A 23,462-nucleotide genomic window follows, 5' to 3' on the forward strand; every position below is an offset into this window, starting at 1 on the left:
CTTCTTGTCAGTCATGTATTCCTTTTATTGGAAAACAATAACAAACTTCCTTTAGTATACACGGTAAGGTGGGGTATTTCCAGCACTGCAAATGTCAGTACAATGAAACAAGTTGGCTTTTATTCAGTTAGGTGATCTCTAGATTTCTCTGAGTCTTGCTGTTTATTCTTACTGTTTTATTATTTCTTCCATATAAGCAGCAAAAAAAGACTGGCTTAAGAGAACATTTAGAGAGGGAAGTTACTTCCTTTGCATCAGAGGGGGATGTGCCCAAGCCCAGGGTGTGGATTCAGGCATCCGTCCCCACCTTACGGTGCTGTTGCTGCATTTTGGCTGTGTTTTCCTTTTCCATGGGCACCGCTGTGCTGGGCCCCTGGAGCCCTGTGCTGCACGGGGGGATTCCGAGCGAGGGTCCGGGTGCCCGAGGCCTGCTGCCCGCATCCCGAGCCTCGCGGTGCGGCTGTGGCGCGGGGCGGCCTGTTGGGAGCTGCCGAAGGAGCTGCGGCCGCGGAGCCTTGCCTCCGCTCAGTTTCTTTGGGCAGTGCTCACGAGAGGAGAGACGCAGGGAAGCGATCAGCAGGGGAGGCGGGTTGGCTGTCAGCAGGTGGTTATCACGGAAAGGGGAACGTGGAGAGGCAGTGGAGAAGGGGGAGTTGTGCCTTAATGCAGCGTGGTTAAACGTGGGGAGTGCAAATGTGCAGGCATCAAGGAGATAAAGCAGTAAAGGTGTTGGCAAGGAGACGAGTGAGACACCTCTAGAAATGATCGTTCTTACCTTTGGGAAGGCTTTGTGCCTGCAAGGTAGGAGAAAAACTTGTTCTAAACAAGAGAGCTAGCAGTGTTACCAAACTTGCCGTGGATGCTTTGGCTGGAATGTGCTGGGAGCAAGGAGAGCGCGAGGCTCCCCTTTAAGGGCTAAGGGCTGACCGCGGCACTGGCATGGCCTGGTCTAGTTCCCACTAACAGCGGCGAGCCTCGTGCTGGCCGCAATGCCAGCAGAGGACAGAGCGCGCACCACGGCCCTGCGGCACCCTGCGGACAGGGAGCTGCCCCGGCCGCGTATCCCAGCTGCTGCACACTGCTCTGGACACAGCTACTTTGGCAGCAGCAAAAACTGCCGCAGAGACACATTTTAATCCAGGTATGCCTTATCGGCAAGCCTACTGGAAGCCGATGTGAGTACAGAGGCCGATATGGTTAGCCCATGTAACTAACAGCTTTGTGAAGTCTGTGGCCTCAGGACAGTCAGGGCTAGGGAACTGTGCTCAGAAACAGAATGAATCTATACAGTGTTCATAGATGCATTAAACTGGGACAAACGTGGAAAAACAGTGATATTAAGAATAAAACAGTGATATTAAGCATATTTTCTCTGTTTAACAATTTTTTGAAATGTATTTTTTGTTGAGATAACTTTTCTTTCCCGTACTTTTTTCATGCTCATAACACTGAGGAATAAAGCTATGAAAAATGAACACCCCCCGTGCAACAAATCCGGTGTATTCACAGCCAGAAGGGCGGAGCTGTTTGTAGTCAAAGGCAGTGGCTTTCCTATTCCTGGTCCTGAAACTGGTGGTCACACACATATGAAGAGTGTTCATCTTCCCTGAAAATTGCTTTAGCATGGAGCAGTTGCGCGTGACTCTATTTGCAAACGCACCTGAGGTTGCCTGTTTGCACATGCAAATCCTGGCAGCAGTAAGTGCATGTACATTTCTGGAAGTTTGTCTTTATTGTTCTGTTACTATTTCTTTGGAGTTGTGCTGCCACATAGAAGAAGAAACACTTCATATATTCAGACTTTTCAGTGCAGCAGCAGTTTCCTGAATGTGCAAAATATTTAGAAGCTGGTAAGTGAGAAGTAAATACTATTTATCAACCACTTGGGAGATTTTAAAGCAGTTTTTTAATGCTTAAGTATTAGCTGACTTACTGGACTTGTCTTCAGAGAAAAACTAGAATACATTTTTCTATCCCAGATACTAATCAGGTTAGTAGTTGCTAACCTGAAAAGGCATCCCAAAGAAAAGGAGACAACAAGAAAAAAGAAGGTAGGATTTTAATTAGCCAAATCATGTTTTTCTCCCACTTGAAAATAATCATAGTGATATTCAGGATCTTTCACTGTGTTTATCAAGATCTTGCATTTAACTTTTCCGGGATTTCCTTTTTCTTTTTTTTTTTGGATTTATTCACAAGGCCTTCCATTACATGCAGCTGTCATTTATGCTTCATCAAAAAGAAATAGTTATGTGTATGATACGTATAGGCGATATGTTATACGTAGGTACAATATGGTACGGAGGAGGGGGAAGGTTCCAGTTTGAATCTCCCATGCAGCAGCTGAGGGCAGCAGGTGCCCCTTCCTCCCCTTCATGGACAGGGGTCAGCAAGAAGGGCTTTGTGGCTTGGAGGGAGCCAAAGAAAGCTGTGTTAGACTTTTCGAGGCATACTTTGTTAATAAAGATCTATTCCTTCAGGGAACAAAATTTAATTGAATAATTGAGGCAATTTCATGTCTTTCCTCATTTTCACACCCTGGATATAATTAGTACAATTCCAAATAACAGATGGCAAAGTGCTAAGGGGGACTGTTGCTTACGAGATGTGCATTATGGAAGCACTTTATGCAAATAACATTCTACGCACAGTCATAACACTGCAGGTTTGCTCATGTGTTCCTGTCGTAAAAGCAGAATTGCATCCAGATCATCCACAGGAGTGGATTCATTTGGGTTTTATCTGCTTATCGCACTTGCTGCGTGTCTGCCCGCAGCAATTGTAGAGCAGATCCGTGCCCGCCGTCCCCGGGGTGCTGTCTGGGGCTGGCAGCTGCAGGAGCCGGCCGGTGGGCTCGCTGCTGGGGTCAGCCTGGTGTGCCCGGCCCTCCCTTGCCCTTAGCACAAGCACGCTGTCATCCGCCTGTGCTCCGTGCCTCCCTCAGGCGCGAGCGGCTTGCTGCTGCTTCCTAGGCCTGGCACCTGCCTGCGCTCCAGCATTGTGACCCAGCTGCTTTCACAAGCTGGAGAGCACTTGTCCATTGTGTCTTCAAGCCAATGGTGAAAAAAAATGTACTTGCTGGTTCACAGAAATGGCTTCAGAAGGCTCCTGTAGTATAATGCTCCCTGTGCTTGGGTTAATTAGTCAGCTATCAAATATACTACGCTATGAAAATGGTTACAGGGTTTGCCAAACACTGCAGCAGGCTGGCTCTCCTGCTGTAACTCCTGATGTTTTTACACCTGAACATGCAGCCAGATACAGCAGCTCACCTCTTTGAACAGTGTCTTTAGCAAAGCCTCAGCGCTGCAGAAGGGGGCTGGCGCAGCTCGGGCACGGGCTCTGCAGGTCCGCGGGCGCTGCGGCGCTGGGGCTGGCCTTCAGCAGGGCCCGAGGCCTGGAGGCTTTCCAGCAGGGAGCTGGCAAATGCACCTCTGAGTTACGTGCTAAGGGTCAGACTTGGGGACTGAAGCAGAGGAGAAACAAGTCACATTGGTCCTGAGACACAGGTAAACCCAGTGCTGCTGGCCTAATGCAAATAGGTCACAAACAAACAGAAGTAAAGACCTTATCCCACCTGTTCTTTGCACGCAGGTAGGAGCAGTACTAGGCTGCTACACTTTACAGGCTCTGCCCAGTGCTGTGTGGGCTGGTGTGCAGCAGCAACACACGTTGCTGGCCCATTTGCACTGCACTTGTTATCACAAAGCCCTCTTCTGTGGCTTCCTAGTAGCCAGACCAAGGTATAAATTTATTGCACCCAGTATTAATTTATAACCTGAAAGAAAATTCCGTGCTCTGTTTTCCTCCCTGGGACAAATCCTGAGCGGGGATGAGCATCTCCTGTTTAAAAGCCTTTGCAGCAGAAACATCACATTTCGCTCAAGGTCAGCCTTAATGACGCATTCCAGTGAGTCAAATGCAAATTCATCATAATAAACCATTAAATATGCATGGCTCGTTTGATAGGCCTCAGTCTTAATATAATCCAGCTAATGGGTATTTAATGACAACAAATGTGCCTGACTTCCTTCTTTAAGGCCTCCAGGATGCTAAAGAATCCAATGAATTTAAAGCATAGCGTTAATTTACAGCCCGAGTCTGCCCTCATCTCCGATTAAATGCCCGTCAGTTTTTGAAGACTTGCTTCAGAGTGACTGGGAGCTGTAGGATTAAATCTCTGGAAGCAACATTTCAGCAGCTTGCCTGAGAAACACCATGTACATCTGTAATAATAGGGGTGGATTGCTTTTTGACTTGGTGATGATTGCTGCGGGTTGTTTCTCAGTGAGGAGGTTTGTACCGAGGACGCTCTCTGGGTGACCAGCTGTAAGAGGCTCTGGGAATGAGGGCTCCTAGCTGAGGGACGTGTGTCCCTCGTGCCAGGCCAGCGAGTTTTGCGTCCAGGCCTGGGCCCACTGCTGCCAGCTTCCCGCGGGACACTGTGGTGCGCGCTCGCCGGGCTGCAAGAGCGCTTTGGGATTGCTTGTGCTTGCTCCTTGTACCTCTAGGCTGCTCTCAACCCAAATGATCCTCTCCTCCCTTCCAGGCCTGGATCTCTTCTAGAAGGTTAGAGCAGTTACTTACTGGTTGCCTGAGTATTTAGAGGTACCAGACTTGTGGCAACGTTGTGAAATTAAAGTCTCTTTATTACCCATGTTGGAAACCTTATCAAAGAAGCACAGGTCTGTCTGGGTGCCGTAGAAGCACACCACATGTACATCTGCTATTCTGGCCACGTGATGCTATTTTCACTGTAAACACTTTCATTGAATACTTTGTTCAGTTGTTTCATGCAAAGTTTTTTAGCAGAATAAGAATATACCACAACTTGCCATGGAATGCTGGATGAAAATGCTTATTATAGAAGTTGTTCTCAATATTCTGAAGAGCTCTAAATCTGTTGTGACCAAGGTGTCAGTAGAGGTGGAGACAGAGCTAGAAGGGAAAAGTTAAGATGTACTACTGTATAAAACCCAGGTGTTTTTCTTTAGCGCAATGCTTAATATAATTAAAACATCTGAGTTGGCTTGCTAGCTGTAGAGCCCCACTGAGCTGTTGCACCTGTTGTGCTGATCTCAAAAGGCAGAAGCCCTGCCTGTTCTGCTGCTCTCTGGGATGCTGAAGTTGATCAGGAGGCCAGACGCCGGGATTTTCCTTCCTGAAGCCTCGGCGAGGCTCCCGGCATGTTGCAAGCAGCCGTGCGCCCACCACGTGCCCGGGTTAGCAGGCGCTCTCCTTGCCTTTGCTGGGAACTCTGGCACACGAGGGGCTCGCACGAGGCCGGCCCGCTGGAGCAAGGACTGGGGACCTCGGCTCTTGACCCCCGGTCTGGGATGAGCCCCTGCGCTGGGCCTGAGCCAGGACTGTGTCGGCCAAAATCAGGTTAGTGGCTCGGGCCTCCCGCAGGTGCTCCCAGCACTGCCCAGCCCCGCTGGCAGCTCTGCCTCAGCCCTGCCAAGCTGCGGGCGGCTCCAGGGGGCCTGCGAGGAGGAAATGCGTGGCTGTTCCTCTCCGCTCCGTGCAAATTTGCAGCGTCTTCCTCCTGCTGAAGCTGCCCCTGGGCGCTGCTTAGCCAAACAAATTGCTCCTTCGCCGTGACTCATTAATGACTGAATCATATGCAAACGAGGTTAAAGCAGCTATGCTGTGCTGCGCTCCGGTGATCCAAAAGATCCAAGGCATGGTCAGCGTGTGCTTGTCAGGACGCAGGGATCAGCCCTCGGGATGGTAAGCTGCGCGCCGTGCCCTCAGCCGCTGCGCTCCAGCGGCCAGGCTGCTTCCAAGGGAGCTCTTGCGCTGCCTCACCCTGCTTGGAAGTCGGCTGGCCCATCTTTAACAGCCACCTACATCAATGTGTCAGTCAATACACTGACTTTCTAATTGCTTGCATTTAAAATGCTGATGACTGTGCAGTCATTTCTGTAAATAAGCTGGTGCCGAAGTCTGGAGCTCCTTCGCGGGGCTCTGATGAGCCGGGGCTGGGTGCGAGGCTGCTGGTGGGCTTGTGGGACCCCGGGGAGCGTTTGTGGCTGTAGGGGTTCTGCTTCTGGAGGGACACGGTGCAAGTGCAGGCTTTTGCTGTTTGTAGCTTTACGAAGTTTTCTGTGTGCTCTACATATTCTAAAGGCAGATCACAAGACCTGTGGTTTCAGAGTTATACGCTAGGCACCAGAACAACTTTGAAAAGTCTTATGCCATGCAGATGGTGTCTTTATCCTATCTTAAGCAGATTTTGCAGTGATCACACTGGTGCTCGTTCAGAGCTGAAACTTAGCTTGATTTCAGCTCTAGTCTATATTTTTTCTAACATTTTCTTTTCCCCTGCTTTCTAATTGTTTTGCTAATGTTTTAACAGAAGGCTCTTGCTAAAGCTTATCATCCTCTTGTAACACCGCTGCAGGTGAGTATGTGCACATAGACCTGAGGAGGAAGGGTAGTGAGCACCTGCGATTCTGCTCTGCTTCTTTGAAATGAAAGCATTCGTTGAGCCAACCTTAGAAAGGAAGCAAATTTTTTTCCTCAAGCAAATTGACATGTGGTGCAGCTTCCTAGGAATCTATGCTCCTTTTTACTCACTGACTGTGTTACTTCCAAGCAAAAAGGCAAAGATTTTTGTTGGGGGTGTGGCAGCAGAGCGGGGGCTCGGGGCTCGGCTGCGCCCCATTGCGTGCTGCGGGGAGGGACGCGGGGCGCTTCGCCACGCGCTGGGCGCAGCACATGAGTTACCTGGGATTTTGTTTTGTTTGCGGAGGGTTTTAGCAGAAGTTATTAATTGTGATTGAATAAATCATACACGGAGTTTTCCCATCAAAAATAACTTAAAAATTTTGCTTTGAAAGAGTTTTATCCTGGACTTCACTGTATTGTCCTGTTAACCACAGTAGCTTTCATATCAACTATTACTCACCAGTTGTAGTTTAACCATCCATTCTTGAAAGAGCTTTTTGTAGAAAGATATGAGAAAAGAGTTGCAAAGCCCCGGGAGCAGAAACACCCTCTTTCCACAGGGGTGGCTCAGATCTCCTTCCGCAATGCCTGTCGCAATGCAGGGGACATGTGCTTCACCTGCACGTCTTCCATGCCATTCTGGTGCTGAGTTACCAACAAAAACATATAAAGTACGCAACGGATGGCTCAATCGATCTAGTAAACAGTCTTCCAAATTCTTAGAAATTCTGAGAAATGTTGTCAGAGCTTAGCCATGCTGCTGCCAATGAGCTCATTCTTTATTCTTCTGGAGAGTGGACTTCTGCTTAGTGATGAGAGAGGAGACCACGGGTCGGAAGTTGAGTAAGAGGGGGGCAGATGACTTCCAGCAAGGGCTGTGACGAGCTGCTGGCTGGTAAGCCTCACCAGCCTCTGCTCCTGCTTGAGCCTGGCTGAGCTGTTGTGCTGCAGCAGATGCCTCCAGGTTATGCTCTTACCTCAGTATCCTCGCACAGTTTTTTTGCTCACACAAACTGTTTGGTAGCCCTGGTCAGTAGCTGAAAGTACAAATCTTGTGTGCATAAGACATGTTCTTCAAGTTCAAACATCTAGTTACCATCCAAGTTGTAAGGAAGCAGCGCACTATATTCACCTGTTGCAGCAGCAATATAAAAATGGCAATGCAATGATTTTTTTACTGATTTTTGGTGGTTTGTGTTTTTTTTTATTTCCAGGCTGTGAATGAGACAGATGGCTGTGAGATCAGCGAAACCCTAGAAAAGTATTATCTTTCCACCATGTATAGCCTTGAGTTCATTTTAGGCTTCATTGGAAACAGTATTGTGGTGCTTGGCTATATTTTCTGCCTGAAAGACTGGAAAAGTGGCAACATCTATCTGTTTAATTTATCATTATCAGATTTATTGTTTCTGTGTACTTTACCAATACTTGTGAACGGCTACTCCAGAGGCTACTGGGTAGAGTCGAACACGTTGTGCTATAGCAACAGGTTCCTGTTGCATGCAAACCTGTACACCAGCATCCTTTTCCTTACTGTTGTCAGTATTGACAGGTACCTGCTCATAAAATATCCTTTCAGAGAACATATTCTACAGAAGAAGAAAACAGCCTTTATCGTGTGTATCGCCGTATGGATCTTGGTGATATTGGAACTGTTGCCATTGATGGTTTTCCTGGAGACTGAGAAGTCTATCAATAATTACAAATGTCTAGATTATGCAAGTTCTGGAGACCCCGGAAAAAGCATTATCTATAGTATGTTTCTGACTATCTTTGGGTTCCTTATCCCTCTGTCTATTATGTGCTTTTTCTATGTGAAGATGTTTCTTTTTCTTAAAAACTGGAGGGAGCAAATCAGTTCTTTCTTGACACTTGAAAAACCCCTTACTTTAGTCATTCTCGCACTGGCCACCTTTTCATTGCTTTTCGCTCCCTATCACATAATGCGCAACGTCCGAATTGCTTCCCGAATACCAGCCTTGAATATGTCTGCGTGCACACAGGACATCATCAATGACATTTACATCATCACAAGACCCATTGCATTTTTAAATAGTGCCATTAATCCTGTTTTTTATTTCTTAATGGGTGACCACTTCAGAGAGATGCTGATGGCAAAAATAATGCAGCTCTTGACCAGGTTCACAACCCCCAGCAAATGAGCTACTAAGGAGAGCTCTCACACTGGGAGACAGGGGAGGAAAACTGGGAGAATTTTCACCAATGTAGAGTGCAATTTTTGTAGATAGCTTTATTTAGACTATGGAATATGCAGAAGCTGATTGTGTTTCTCTAAATGCACTTGTTACCTTAGTGTACAGGAAACCTCCTGCTACTAATCTAATTTCAGCAGGACAAAAATAATGTCAATGACAACAGACAGCAGGACACCGTACTCTCATAACAGGGTATGCTGTGGTCTATTAATATTCCAAATAAAATATCATTGTGGCATTTCTTAGAGTAAAAAATTGTTCTATTACAGCTCCTTTGTGACCCATAAGTTGATGCTGAACTGGACCTAGACTTGGATAAAATGTCCTGGGAGCATTGATTTTTGGCTCAACGCTGTCTGGGGCTCAGTGTTGAGTTTTCTTTGCATAAGTGATTTCCTTGCCCCCTCTGCAAACTCTGCAGCTCCTGGGAGGTTTACTTTTCTGAGTAAAAAGCTGAGCCACTTTACATTTCTGGTTGGTTTGGGCTGGCATCTAGGATGTGGCAAGAAAGGAGGATATGCAAACAGCTAGGTGGAGTTCTTGTTGGTGTTGCCAGCAGGGAGGTGGTGACCAGGTTGCTATTTCCATTTGTGATGATGGCAAGGAGTGCAGAGCCATAAGATTTGGCTGCTGGACTTAGAGGCATTTCACGGAAGCGCTGTGGCTGTGATGATGTGTGTGCACGCAGGCAGGTTCCTTCGCACTGCCAGCAGTGACTGCCAAAATGCCAACGCTGGCTGGTGTCGAGGTCCCAGCGATGCACAAAGGCAATTCTTAGTTAAGATGTAAAACAACACATTTTCTTATTTTTTACTTCTTCAAGCTGAATCTGGCTTTAAAATCAAAGTTTAAATTTACTTAACCTCAATGTAGTTATCTCTAAGTGAGAGCAGAATGTACAGCTCGGGGCAGCGCTTGGACCTCGCACTTAGGACTCCGTTAACTGTTCAGTAATGAAGTTGGAGCTGATGAGGAGCCAGTTCTCTGCCTGGTATCCCTGCAAAATCATTGCAGCGGGGAAGAATAAAAGCAGTAGAAACTTGCTCTCCAGTGACTGACCTGATTTCAAATATAAGGGGTGAAAAGACCTATGAAATGGTCAGAGTACGGGATATTTGCTTTTGTGAATACAGCTGCTCTTGTCTGGGCAGGGCTGGGGGGGAGGCAGAGCAAATGCTAAAAGTATTACAGGAAATCTACCAGAGAGAAAACAGATACTGAAAAGACTGATGCAATCAAAGTGTAAAAACCAACAAACAAACAAAAAAAACCAACAACATGTGAAATGAATGACAACTGGAAAAAAAAAAGAAGTGAAGAATGTGTTTTATGCAGTGTTTGCACATGAAGTGAAAATGCACTTGTGGACCCTGTCGCTTTGCTGGATCTGTGCTGGTGGCATCACGGATTTGCCATTTTGGTAACTTCCACTCTTCCATGACGAGAGGGGCACGGCGTGGGCCCATCACAGCAGTACCGGCGGCGTGGGAAGGGCCTGGCACGGGGCGCGGGCAGCCCCCTCCTCCCGGCACAGTCTGGGGTGCCGGCGGTGCTGCCACCCCTGTGGGTGCAAAGGGAGGACCTCCAGCCATCGTCGTATCAGGGACAACTTCATTTCTGGCTTCCAGTGTGTCGGTAGTGTGCAAATGTTTCATTGATAACTGCCAGATAATAAACTCTGCACCCTGTTAAAAAACATAAGCCTCCTTTGTGCTATTGCCGTTGATGTCCATTAGCCTATTATATCTACAATTTCCCTGTTCAGCCAAATGGGGGGGGGGGGGGGGGGGGGGATCTGGGGCCGGGCACCCAGCTGCCTGCAGGAGCCCAGGGGTGCTGCAGACCCCGCCGGGTGCGGCGCTGGGGTCGGCCTCACCCTGCGCCCGTTCCCTGCAGCGTCCCCATCCCTGCCCAGGAGACGGCCTGCCCTGGGAAGCGGTGCCTAGTTGTCAGCTCCCACCTCGTTCCTACCATTTGCCCTGGAACCCAGGTATGTGGCAAGTTGCTAACCTGGGTTTTGACTAGGAGGAAATGAGCATAAATTGTTCTCTTCTTTGTTTGTTTGCCGTGCAACAAATCTGCACACACAAATCTCTAAATTGCTCTGTCAGCGATGGAAAAAAGATCCATCGTGTGTTATGACAGCATGGCCCGGGATAGATAAGACTGCACTTGAATTTCCATTATAAATATTTCCTGTTTATTTTTTTTTAAGGACCATTGTACATACCACTAAGTAGTAATTATTCAGCTGAGGGTGCCGTTATAAAGCTCCAGCCCGGAACCAAGGAAGCTATGACCAGAACATCCACGATTGGGTTAAGTATCCCATTTTTAGGGTCAAATGGATTGATGAAGAATTTTCTTCTGGGGAAGAGAACTCACAGCAGTGCCTGTTAGGCTGGAACACCTCTCGGAGAATCACCTTTGACTTGTGTAGCTGCGGGAGGCGGGTGACTTGAGGGCTGGGTGCTGGCTCCGAGCAGCCCAGCTGGCGGCGATGCAGCTCCCCAGGCGGCCTGTGTGTTGTGACGGGCACCCCAAAACTTCTGAAAATCAGGGTTATAAATTTCACTGCTTTTGAAAACTGCCTTTCCCAGCACTACTTATGATACAGGTTTATAGCGTTCACAGATCCAGGCCGTACGTAAAACTGGCATCTTCTGAGATTTCTCAGGACAGGTATTTGCTATTGTTTTTTTTTTTTTTTTGACAAAAACAACTAGCTTTTGTTTAATCCCAGGAAATATTTTCCACCTAATAATGTAAAAGTATGCAATAATAGGACATCAGGAGATAGCCTAAACCAGCCTCCTGCTCAAGGCAGAATGGCAAGTCTCACTTCACTGCATGTGAAGAATTGAAGAATTAGGCATAAAAACATATAGCCAAACAAACAAACAAAATGTTATTTATATCACTAAGTTTTAGATTTTTTTTTTGAATGAAAGCGAACAATGAATTATAAATCTTGAGCAGAACGGACTGTTCTTTGTAGAAGGAAAATTTGGCAGAGCACATCTGCGCTCCGCACATCGCTAATGTTAGACAACACGGGTGAGAAGAGATGGCAATAGCCGCGTTAAACTGCGGATGTAAAGGAGAGCTGGCGTAGCGCAGTGGGCACCGAGGCTCTCGCAGGCTCGCCCCGGCTCCGGGCGCGGTGCTGGCTGCGGGCAGAGCGCGCTGCGGGCAGAGCAGGCTGCGGGCCGGGCCGGGCTCCAGCACCCGCTGCCGGCTCCGCTCGGCTCCTTCCCAGCGAGCGACACCTTTGTGCTCTCCTGTGGCTGGAAACAGCATTGCAGCAGGCTCGACAGGACTTGGAGCAAAAGCAAAGAGGGAAAAAAGTTCAATATGCTCACAAATATATCGCTAAACTCTGTGCAACTGAACACAAATGAAGAAAAATAATTTTTATCATTGAATGCAGCCACTTACACGGTTAATGCACCTATTTGATACTGCTGTAGTTCCCCGCCTCCGGATTTGCTCTTCCAATTATAAACCTTTGTTAAATTAGGAAAATTGTATCTCTCCGTTAAGACACCAATAACGTTTTAAGGCTGCACCTTACCTGTGGACCTTTTCTGCCTGCAGCTCCGGGAGCAGGGCCCACAGGGCCCCCCAGGAGAGCGCCGCTGCCCCCTGCACGGGAGCGGGGCTCGTGGCCCCCGCGGGCTGCGGAGGGCGGTAAGAGCTGGCTTTGGGACAACGTGGGGCAAGGGGCCTCCGTGAGTGACAGAGCTGAAGAAACCTGGAGAGGAATTTGGATGACATTTGTTAGCCGGCCGTGCTTCAGGACAGGTGGCTCTGCGCTTCCCATCGGGGTGGAAGCAGTTCAGGTAAGCAAAACCAAACAGGTCCCGAGCTTTCTTGGAGCCGACCAAGAGCCAAACAACCTCGTTGGCAGCAGTGGGGTACTGCTCCCCCGGGACTGGGACTGGGGCTGGGACAGGTGAGTTGCTTTAGCTTTTAGGTATTTCAAGTGAATATTTAAATACTATTCCAGTGGAGATATATTTCTGACTCTGTTCTTACCGTGATTAGATGGTACTGATTAACAAAGCATATGAATTCTAACCCTGATATTTCGAGGTTGTGCCCATTTGCAGCTTTTGTCCTGCCTAGCGTAAGCTGAATATTGTACCAGTGGCCACAGCCGGCTCCGCTTAGCCTGTTTTGATTTCTAACGCTGCTGCAGACACTGACCATTTTCTCAGACCTGGCAAAAGTATTTTCTTTTTTGCTTGGGTGCTCCTAGACAAAGCCCAGGCACCTCAGGTAATTTTGTGACCTGTTGGGCTCTGGTCCCTTTCACTTGCTAAGATAATCCCGCTTCCTACTGCAGGTTAAGCAGCATGTCAAAAATCCCTATCTACTTCCATCTCCCCCAGCCGATTAGTGAAAATTCTGATCATTGGACATCTTACTATGGTGCTTCTGGTCTTCCAATTAAAAATAGCACAAATGAAACAATAAAGGACTCCTTACAGAAATTCTCTTGAAAAGGAATAAATGATCCATAGCATTTGATTAGAAAATGTGAAAGTGTCTTTCCAAAAAGGCTAATATTCAAGGAGAAATTTTCCCTCCCTATACAGTTGCTCTCTTTAGATGCACATTTGTGTTTTTCGAAGGGCAGAGCTCAATGCCCTTACGTGAATGACCGTGTCTCACCGTACAGGCCAGGTGCAGAGCTCTGCATGTGCTGCCCTGCCTCGGGGCCACGCGTCAGCCGTCCCCTGGCGCTAAGGGCTTCGTCCCCTCTACTCCGCATGGTGCTAAGACTAACGTCTCCATCCGAAAGCAGTGTGCGCGTGCTTGGTCAACCTTTAATTCTCCTGAGCAGTTAACAGAGGAATTTGAATTAAAAAACGAACCCATTTGAGTTAAAAACCGAACCATCGCCGGAGGAGCGATGTGCGGGAGGGAGCCGCGGGCAGCAGCACCCACTGCTGCTGGGGCTGCGTGCGGGGACAGACGGTGACACCAGCCTCCGGCCACCCGGTGACCCGGCCACCAGGCGGGACAGCTGCCATGCCTTCTGCTGTGGGTACGTGGTGGAGGGGCCGTGGGCAGCCTGTGGCAGCTCAGGCGGGGACAGTGATGGGGGTGCTGTGAACATGGGGCCGAGCAGTGCGAATTGCCCCTGCTGCCACGGTGGCCGTGCTGGGGGCTGGGGGCCCTCTCTGGGTGCCCCTGACCCCGCTCTGGGCACAGCGCTGGGGCGGCTGGAGGCTCGCTTGCAGGGCCTTGGTCCTGGTCCAGTTCTTTTCGTTTCGTTTTGTTTTGCCTTCCTTCGCTTTGGGTGGGGACAGAGAACTTGGCCTCCAGAAGAACAGCGATTCAGTGGTGAGTCAGACTGAAAATAGTCCAAGTATGTTTTAATGGTGGTCAGCGGCCTAAAAATAAATGTTCCGTGCAGTGAGCGTGGCCGGTGCCAGCAAGGAGTCGGCTCCGCGAGCCGGGGACGCTTGGCTCTCCAAAACGGGAAGGGAGCGGTAGGGCTGGGCCCTGCCCTGGAGTCGCAGGCAGGCTCGCTGCGCCGCGCTGGCTCTGTGGGGTCTGCTTTGTGGGAGACGGCTGGTCCCGGCCACGGGGGCTGCAGGGCAAGGGGAACATCCCTTGGGGGAAATGATAGCACGACTCCAAAGCTGCCACCAGAGCAGCTGCCTGAAAAATGTACAAGTGTCCTTTTTTTTTTATTATTTTATTGAAAAACCTAGCAAACCTCAGCCCCCCTGCAGCTCATAGTGCTGAAAGTAAAAGCACAGCAGAGGAGGGACAGCACTGGCAAGGCGGCCACCAGGGCTGAGAAGTGACAAGTGGAGCCGTGGCTGCACAGAGGAACGGACTCCTAGAAGACCAGGACGTCCGACTTGTTCTGAGTGGCAGAAGTGAATGAAACCAGTTTTGTTGTAACAGCCAAACGTGCTTCTTGTGCAGACTGGGGCAGGCACTTTGGAAGGGGTATTTCAGTGGGCTTGTGCCCCACTTTCAGATGGTGCGGAGGTGGCAGTGGAGGTGCTGGGGCGCTGCCCGTCCCCAGGGGCCAGCACCAGCAGGGCCGTGCCCCCATTCAGCTGGCGGTCGAGCTGTGCCCATTGCCACTGGCACCTGTGCTGGGACAGAAAGAGCAGAGCACCGCCGCGCAGTTCCTGCGGTCCCTCACCAGGCCGGCTTTGCAGAAGGATGGGATGCCCGAAGTGGCTGTGGATTTAGTGCAGGGCCACGTGAAGGCTGGCTGCCTGCGGAGCTGGAGACAGGCCTGGAAGCCGACCTCCAAACGAGCTCCCCCCACTGCAGCTGAGCCGCGCATCTTGTGCTCCCACCTGTGCCGCGAGGCTGTTCCTGCGCGCTGGCGCTGCTGGCGAGGGTCAGCACCGCGCCCCCCATGGCACAGCTGGTGCAGCCAGCCCATTTTTTAACTGCTGACGTTGACAGAGATAGAGATATTCATTCACGTGACTTTTGCTTACTTTCAGTTTGATTCACGCTTTCTAAAAGTATTTAAGCTAAATACCCCTTGTGAAGCCCATGAGGAACTTAATTCTTTAAGAGCCTGTAAGCCGGCCAAATGCACTCTTTTATTTGTTTATCACCTCAACAATACCCCAAGGTCCATGAACGGCATATGAAGTGTGCAGTAAATCACACACTTAAATACTTACATTTTTATTTGTTTGTTCAAAACTGCTTTACAGCAAGTAATCAGCAACACCAGGGTCTGACCGAACTACTTACACACTTTCACCCTGAGGATAAGTTGTTGCACGTGGGGGATGTCACAGGCAAGGTAGCTGCGAGGGTAGGCTTAATTTTTTTACTTTTCCATGTCTTCTCTTGATTTTAGTCCATATAAGTAAAGCTGAACTTTTAACTGCTGTTTTTGTTTCAAATTGTCCTCAGATTATGCATTTCTGCACTGTTACTTCACTTCCTGATATGTTCACGCAAGAATTGCAGAATAGAAAGTCTCACAAATAAGCTTAGAGTTGAAATAATTGTCTTTTGATAAAGAAAAGCAGTTCAGCAACTTGCAGGCTGACTTTTTAAATAAATCGTGCCCTCTCAGCTACCGTAAGGTGTGATTTTAGGATATATTTGTCCTTCCTGGGCAGTTGCTTTGTTTTGGCGAGTGTTGTTGAGAAGCAAAGGAAGTGTCCCACCTGCTGCCAGCTGGATTTGTTCTTGCTGGTGGGAAGAATTACAGAACCATTTAGGTTGGGAAAGACCTCTAAGATCATAAAGTTCAACCGTTAACCTAGCAAGGAAGAGAAAAGGCTGTACCACATGTAGCTCTGCTTTTCAAAAAGCTTAGAACCTGAAACTACAAAAACCAAACCCAGCTTTTCCAGCCCAGGCTGTGCCGTGGGGAGCCCGCTGCCGTGGGGCCAGCTGGGGGGTGGCTGCACTGCAGCAGCAGGAGCGGGGGCCCCACTGCAGCCCCTCGGCTCCAGGAAGCGCAGGGGTGGCCCTGCTGCCCTCACTCAGAGGGGACGTTAAAAAGTGCAATGCAATGAAAAAGGAAGAGTGTAGTAACATTTCTGAAACGTCTTTTTCTAAGAAAGTAACAAACTGCAGCAGGAATTTTTGCGGCGGGATTTCTTGGGAAAGTCGTCTCAGGCGGTCTTCTGGGGAGACAAAGCCCATAGATGAGCATTTCAGTGTGTTGTTTGGCGGGGGTGCGAAGCACCACGTTAAAATAGGAGTTACTATAGAGAAATGGTGTGACTCGGTCGGGTGTGTCTAGCTACGGGCAGGCATACTCGGTGCTCATGCAGCAGTGTAAAAGAAACGGCCTTCGGCAGGATGCTGCTTGTACCACAAGCGGGTGGATTCTGAGGCGTGGCGCTGTGGAAGCAGAAGTCGGGTGGGAATAGAGGCAATCCATGGCTTCCCGCAAATGCTTGGTGCTGGCCGAATCAAGATTTTGATGCATGAAAGCTCAGATGGCTCCTTTCACAGCATCCTCTCCTTAACGTCTTCCTGAGGCAAATGTGGTGGAAACCGTAAAGCCATTAGTCTTCCAACGCTACATCACAACATTAAGCAACTTTAAATAAAACGGGCTTGTAGCGAATCAAAAGGACTGGAGATTAATGCTCACTGCGACGTGGCTGAAGCCAAAATCCGTCGAGGAACACCAGAAGCGGCACCACGGCAGCGGCCGCAGGCCGAGCCCCACAGCAAGGCCCCAGGGCTCACCGTGTCCCAGCGGGGCCCGGCCTCGCCGCCCGGTGCCACCTCCCCACGCCGAGCGGGGCGGGGGCAGCACCGGGTGCGAGGCTGGCGGCACGGGCACCCGGGTGGCCAGGAAGGAATTCCGCTGGTCCGAGCCACGGAAGCACCTCGGACACGGCCTTTTCTGTCACTATGTGGAGTCTCAGAAAGCTGTGAATGGGCTCGATTTCCACAAGGCACCCAAGCAGTCAGGCGGCGTGCTTAGATGCAGCTCTGCCAGCTCTCAAAGCCGCTGGTCACCGATAACTTCTCTGCTGATGGAGAAATACGCGATACAAACACTTCTCGGTACATTGGCTGCTCAGTGGTGTTTGCTTTCAGGCTTTTCTCTTGATGTTATCTACAGATGCTTGCCTTGTGCAAATATAAGTGCTTTAGACTCAGAAAAGATTAGAGCAAGTGATGTAGAAATGGCAGCGGTTCCGTGTTTCTGCTTAGCAGCAGGGGAAGCTCACAGACTCGCTAAAATATCTGTGCTGCAAACAGGAGAGCATAGAGGGGATAGCTCTGAAAAGAGCACTCAGCCTCTATCTACACTGCTCTCTGAAAAAACTTGATTTAACAGCAAGATAATCTAAATCTTGCTAATCCCCTTTGTTACGATTTCATATTAACAGATCAAAACCTACTCTTTGATGTTGCCTAATGACATACTTAAAGTGCTAACTTGCTAACCTGAATAATGTTTCCTGTTTGTGAAGCTGAGAAATGAAAACACTAAGTTTAAAAACTGTTATAATTCTTAAGTATCTAGATTTGGGCTATAGGGACTGACAATAAAGAACTACCGAGGATCAGCAGAGATGATTACAGCCTGGTTACTTTGCTTCTGGGAAATGGAGAAGCTGGAGCAGCTGCACAAGCGTAGCTTTTGGTGATTTAAAAGATGCAATATTGAGTTATGTCAAAAGGTCACTTAAAATACTTTTTCTTTGAAAAGTAAACCTTTACAATAGGGATAAGGTGACTTAAACTTAAAAATATTTGTGCTGTACGGAATGTTCCACTCAATTTAGGAAGAGTGCTTAAGGTGAATGCTTCTTGGAGAGCTGGGGCTTTTTTCCACATGCAGAATAAGGTGCTGAAATCTGCCATTTCTTTATGTAATATTTTGTTGTAATATTTAATATAAATTTTATATTTATATTTATATATTTATGTGCCCGGGAGCAGCTGTCTGTCTGTCCATCCATCCAGATATCCATCCATCTGACCGTCCACCTGTCCGTGCCAGGCGGTGGCCTCGCAGAGCCAGGCAGGCTCCACTGCCGGCTGGGTGCAGCCCAAGTGCCTGCGTTCCCACTCTAACACCAAGGCTTTTTGCACGATGTGCTTGTGCTTCAGCCTCTGGTGAGAGCGGGCTGCAAGGCTCCCAGCAAGCTGTGTGAGTGTTTATGGGCCAAAAGGTATGTTCAGTTTCACGTCTTCTTGGAGCTGGAATAAGTTTATATATACAAACAGCAGCCTCATAACAATATTGATTTTAGTGAAAGCAAATGCGTCCAGGATCTGGAAAAAAAGAAAAAGAAATCTGAGCTCAGATGGATTTCATTTCTCAATGCTTAAAATGCATTATAAATGCCCAAATCAGTAAATTAAGCATTGACCTATTAATGTATTGGTTATTTCATGATTTATCATGTGAACTTCATTAAGAACATCCTTGGCTATTGACCTTTTCTTAGTGATGTGTCATCAGTTTATTTTAAAACATTGGCTTCTGCTTATTGCAGCATATCACAGTAAGTATCTTAGAAGATGAAGAAATAAGAGTAATTTTATTATATACATGTTGTATAACTGCACAGGTTTAAGGAAAATGCTCACCACTGCAACAGCAATGCAACAATTATTTAGCTTGTGCACTGGTCTCTTAATGGCAGCCTCAGTTTCCCTGCTGTCTGCTTTACAATTGCTTCCATGCCTCCTCCCTTGTAGTTGGTGTAAAATAAGAAATGTCCGTGCTGCACTGCTTTGTAAGTCACTGGCTGTCTTCCTCCAAATCCCCACGGAACTCTTCCACAGACGAGCGATGACAAAGCTAAATGTCATGCTTGTGCCTGGGAGGGGAGGTTACAGTGAAAGCTACTGGAAAATAATGTCTGTAATAAGAAACTGTCACCTGAACTATGAGTGGCTGTAAGATTATTGCTTCTTAGGAAGATACTATCATGGATAAAGAGAGAGTAGAAAGGGGTATTTATTTCCATGGATTTACTTCGACTTTGAGTAATCTCTTCTAAAAAAGAGTCTATCCTATGAAACATTTAAATACTTAGCGTGATTCATTTGAGCAGAGGGTGAATGACACTCAGCCTGTCCCAAGTCTAACGCTTGCCTCTTTGCTTCCATCAGTCAGCCCTCTCCCCTGGGGCTGCAGCAAGGGCTGCCCTTCGGGCTGGGCGAAGCGTTTCGTGGGCAGCCTGGCAGCAGCGAGGGCCATGTGGTTTTCCTGAGAAAGGATGAAGCTCATCTCTGGAACGTGGTTTTACTTATTTGCAATCAGTGATGCTTGCAGCATGTCAGATGTGTAAGCTCGCAGGAAAGTGTGGTTTCTGTACCAATTTAATTTGTTTGCTGTGTTTACAAACCCACACAATTGTCATTTGAGCTTGTTTCAAATGGAAGAAGTCATTGTGGCATACAAATTAGTTTTATTGGACTCGTCTAACACTGAGGTCAGGAAGTGGGAAAAATTTTCATGATCTTCAATAAGCTGAATTTGCAGATGATGAAATGTAAAAACAAAATTGAGTAATAGTATTAGGCTAGAAACTATTGACTAAAAATTCACTTGATGAGCATATGAGTGTGAGCAATACTCTTGTTTGTATGAGTAGCTGATGTTGAGCAAATCAGACCTTTTTAAAGGCATGTATTTCTGTCCACAGACTCCGAAGGTCTGTATATGTTCTCCTCCTGTTTTGTCAAGACTACCTTGTGACTCTGAAAGCATGACAGCGATGAAGCAAAGGAGATCCCTGAGCAGATGGCAAGTGATTAGAATGAGATAAGGAAATGGCATGTCATATACTAAAAATACAGATGAGGGGTCAGCGACATATATAAATGCAAAGCATCTTTTATTTCAGTATTGTTGAAGGAATTTGCCAACATTCATACCTGAAATTTGGAAACATGCTACTGTGTTTTTAGATCAGCCCTGTGAAGTCTTTTTTTTTGCATTGGAATTAAACTGTGATTCTTCACTGTGCTCTAAATGGAGTCAGAGCTGGTATGCCACCATGCCCCAGCGGAGGGCAGGCCACAATGCATTATCGTAACTGGAGGACTGTAATAAAGCATGATTTAAAAACCCATTGCTGCCAATGTGACCTTTAATATAATCTGTTACAACCAGCAGCATTATAGAAGGGATGCTTAGGAGACGGAAAAATGAACCCACCAAGCTTTTGTTAACCAGGTCATTTAACAGCTACTTACTGTTGTTATCCCTTCCATTCTGTTCTTTAAATACCTGGTGGTAATAATTTGATTAATTCTTTTCTTCCCTTAAGGCTTTTTATGTGTGCGCATCTGTAGACTTTTCTTACCATGAGTTTGGTGACATATGCTTGTCCCTGGAGGTGTGTGTGCTGTGTGTGTGCCTCCCAGGCTCAGAAATGCCGCCTGCGTTTGTGAGCTGGGGGATGTGGAGGCTCTGAACACCCCGCGGTGCGTGCTGAGCGGGGCTGAGCGGACCCAGCAGAACGCGAGTCCCTCGCCCCTGCAAGGGAACACTGTTCTCTGCCGCCTCCTTACATACATACAGCTTTTAAAGAATCTCCCGGGCCTTGCAGTTGTTTCGCTTTCCTGATCGCTTCTAGCTGTCCTCCTTTGTTCTTCTGCACCTGCCACGCTGTGCTCTTTTCCAGGCCCAGAGCTGCTTTCTGTCACGAGGCTCCCGCAAAGTTCCCTGGAGCTGCTCAGCATCCCCTCGCACCCACCGCGGGGTCTGCAGCGAGCGCTCTGGCAGGGCTGCCCTCCAGGCAGGGTCGTGATCCAGGAGCCTGCTGTGAGGAACCTCTTCTCTTTCTCCATGGGGGAAAGAAAGGAGTTGAAATGCGGTACGTGTCGGTTGTTGAACCCGAAGCCTGAGATGGTGTTACGTCCAGCCCATGAGACTGCACGATAGAAAGTTCAGAGAAGAGCTGCATTAAGCACAAAAACAACAGCAGTAAAGCTAGTGGTGAAAGCACATGACTATTTCCATAATAAAATCTTACCTTTATAGTTTTCTAAATTAGCTGGGAGAAAATATTGCCCCAGGCTCAAGCTTAGTGTTCACATTTAGCTTTCATTTCTGTAGACTGCAGAGCTTTACGTGTGTGTTAGCAGCAGCAGATTGAAATTATTTATTTTAAATCATTGTCTAATTCAGCTGTGGAGAATTATTTTTTGTAAATGACACATGAATTTTAAAGACATGTGGTACACACGTGCAGCATTCATTCTCACAGCATAATGTGTTAAACTCTAACTGGCCCGTAACCCAGACTGTACAGAGTGCCAGGATTGACATAGTATGGTGGGCTATAATACCTTTGAGGTGACAATATGCAGTGTAACGTTAAAATTAAGCTTCCGAATCCCTAATTCAGGAAGCAAGAGAAGAGCTATGATTGTGTCACGGAGGACTGGGGGACCCTGGGTGGATGATGGCCAGGAAATGCCAGTGGTGTCCTGGTGCAGCTGGGGCAGGCGGCTGAGGGCGAGGGGCAGGCTGGGGAGCGGCGCTGCTGGGCTTGGTGGGGTGGAAGGGGCGAAGGGGGGGTGTGCGTTTGGCTCAGCTCCTGGCTCTGCGGACAGGACTGCCTGCATGTCTCCTGCTGCAGCCACAGGCACGGCTTGGGCTTTGTCAGCACAGCAGAGAGCCGCTCTCCCTAAGGGGTTTCTGTTTGCAAGGTGCGAAGCAGCAGCGGGGCGTCCTAGGAACTGGGGCGATGCTGTGATGGGCGCCGTGCAGGCTGCCTGGGAGCTCAGGCCGTTGCTCCCCTGGGTTTTGGTTGCTTTGAGGCCCCACAGTGGTGTAACACTATCATGTTGTCGATCGTAACCGGGAAACACTCAAACTCCACGCTGGAAGGTACGTCTGAGCAGCATCACTGATTTGTTAGGGATTTCCTCTGGTTTCTTCTCCGTCTGACTTTTTTTTTTCCCCAACAGAATGAATATTAAAATGTAATTGGACTGTATCCAGCTTACAAGATTGCTACATATTCATGCTATGTATGATTAATAGCGATTTGCTACGATACATTCAGAGGGATTCTGCAGGAGTGTGTGTTACAGAACATGTAGCTGCATGCTAAGCATTAGCAAGCTATTAGAGGGTTTTTAGAGAAGTTTATAACTTCTTGATAGAAAATTATATACTGTGTATCTTGCAGTGGAAAATACTGCTTTAATAAGCATCTCAATATTAAATTTAACACAAAATTAGAAATAGGAGTGCTTTGATATGCTATATTGCTTCCTTCTGCTTTTTCAGCAACAGGTCCCTGAAGTATACTTCAGATATTTATTCAAATCAATAAGCTTTTACAAGGTCTCCCTTTTCTAGTCATATAAATACTTGCAGATGCAGCAAATGTGATATAATATCCAAAAATACTATACTATAAAGTTGGTTTACAAGCAAAAGTACTCAGAAATGTCCTGTGTAAGTGAAAGTATGGAATCAAATGTAACCCAGACTACCAGCCAGGAGCAAGTCTGCAGTAGGCTACGAGAGGGGAATGCACGCGTGGGAGCTTGTGCTGTGTTGCACCTCGATCCTCTGCTTATAAGGCAAATGACTCAAATGTGTGAATCATTAAAATGTGCCATTTCCATGTGCGTTGTGGTAGCTGATGCAAGCTAGCTTTAGAAAAAAATTGACTCTCTTTTTTCCTTTAAGGAAAAAAAAAAGGCCAAGAAAATAAATATGTCTTATTTCCTATAATCAGCTAATGGAAACTTTCAAACTGATGTTACTTTAAATGGGTGAACCTTGGGCTGCCTACATCTAATCTTTTTCTATGGAATAGCTCATACTGCCTTACGAGTTTACCATTCTTATAACCAAATAAAGCTATCGGAATGTGTGATTGTTTTTGTACTGGCAAGTTTACTAGAGGAAATCCTCCTCCTGAACGAGCACAATGGCTCCTGATTTCTGCAGGGCAAGTAGCAGCCAGTAAAAACAAACATTATCCTGTTATAGTACATTGCTACAAAGGCCTGAATTAAAAAGATTATGTATGTAGTTCAGATTACCATAACTTTAAATCTAATAATGTATTTTTCCTTCTCTCAAAAATATTTTATCTTTCTAAGATTTTTTCTTTCTTTATGGTACAGGGAGAAATTCTGGTTTGTGTCGTGTATTTCAAAATGTATTAGAGTGTTTGCAGGGAATAATTCATGAATCTGCTACCCTAAGAAAGGTTGTTTTGTCTGAGGTTTCATGTATGTGGTTCTGTTGCGGGGAAATAACTTTTTCCTGATATGGGAAAGCAATTTATTTTCAGTGCCTATTGGATTCTCAGGTCGTTTTTTCTTATCTCATTT

The 23,462-nt window shown here is 47.4% G+C and overlaps 1 protein-coding gene across 3 annotated transcripts; it reads left to right on the forward strand.

The window, feature by feature from the left end:
* The first annotated feature begins 3,998 nt into the window (after nt 1-3,998).
* Nucleotides 3,999-10,093, forward strand: SUCNR1 (succinate receptor 1). Of its 3 annotated transcripts, none has more exons than XM_080604087.1 (2): nt 3,999-5,222; nt 7,665-10,093. In XM_080604087.1, exons 1-2 carry the CDS (start codon nt 5,187-5,189, stop codon nt 8,610-8,612), a joined length of 984 nt encoding a protein of 327 aa, XP_080460213.1. In that variant the 5' UTR covers nt 3,999-5,186; the 3' UTR covers nt 8,613-10,093. The 3 variants fall into 3 exon arrangements, with proteins under 3 accessions (XP_080460213.1, XP_080460214.1, XP_080460215.1); XM_080604088.1 differs by having other exon boundaries at nt 4,037-5,730; XM_080604089.1 differs by having other exon boundaries at nt 4,040-5,385.
* Nucleotides 10,094-23,462: the final 13,369 nt, after the last annotated feature.

The sequence above is a fragment of the Anser brachyrhynchus genome (assembly GCF_964034855.1).
Source record: "Anser brachyrhynchus genome assembly, chromosome: 9".
NCBI lineage: Eukaryota > Metazoa > Chordata > Aves > Anseriformes > Anatidae > Anser > Anser brachyrhynchus.

Excerpts from the sequence above, each read along its gene's own strand:
- SUCNR1 (XM_080604087.1), top strand. The coding sequence starts at position 5,187 with ATGTTGCAAGCAGCCGTGCGCCCACCACGTGCCCGG. Across the intron at positions 5,223-7,664 it reads TGCGCCCACCACGTGCCCGG|GCTGTGAATGAGACAGATGG; the intron begins GTTAGCAGGCGC and ends TTTTATTTCCAG.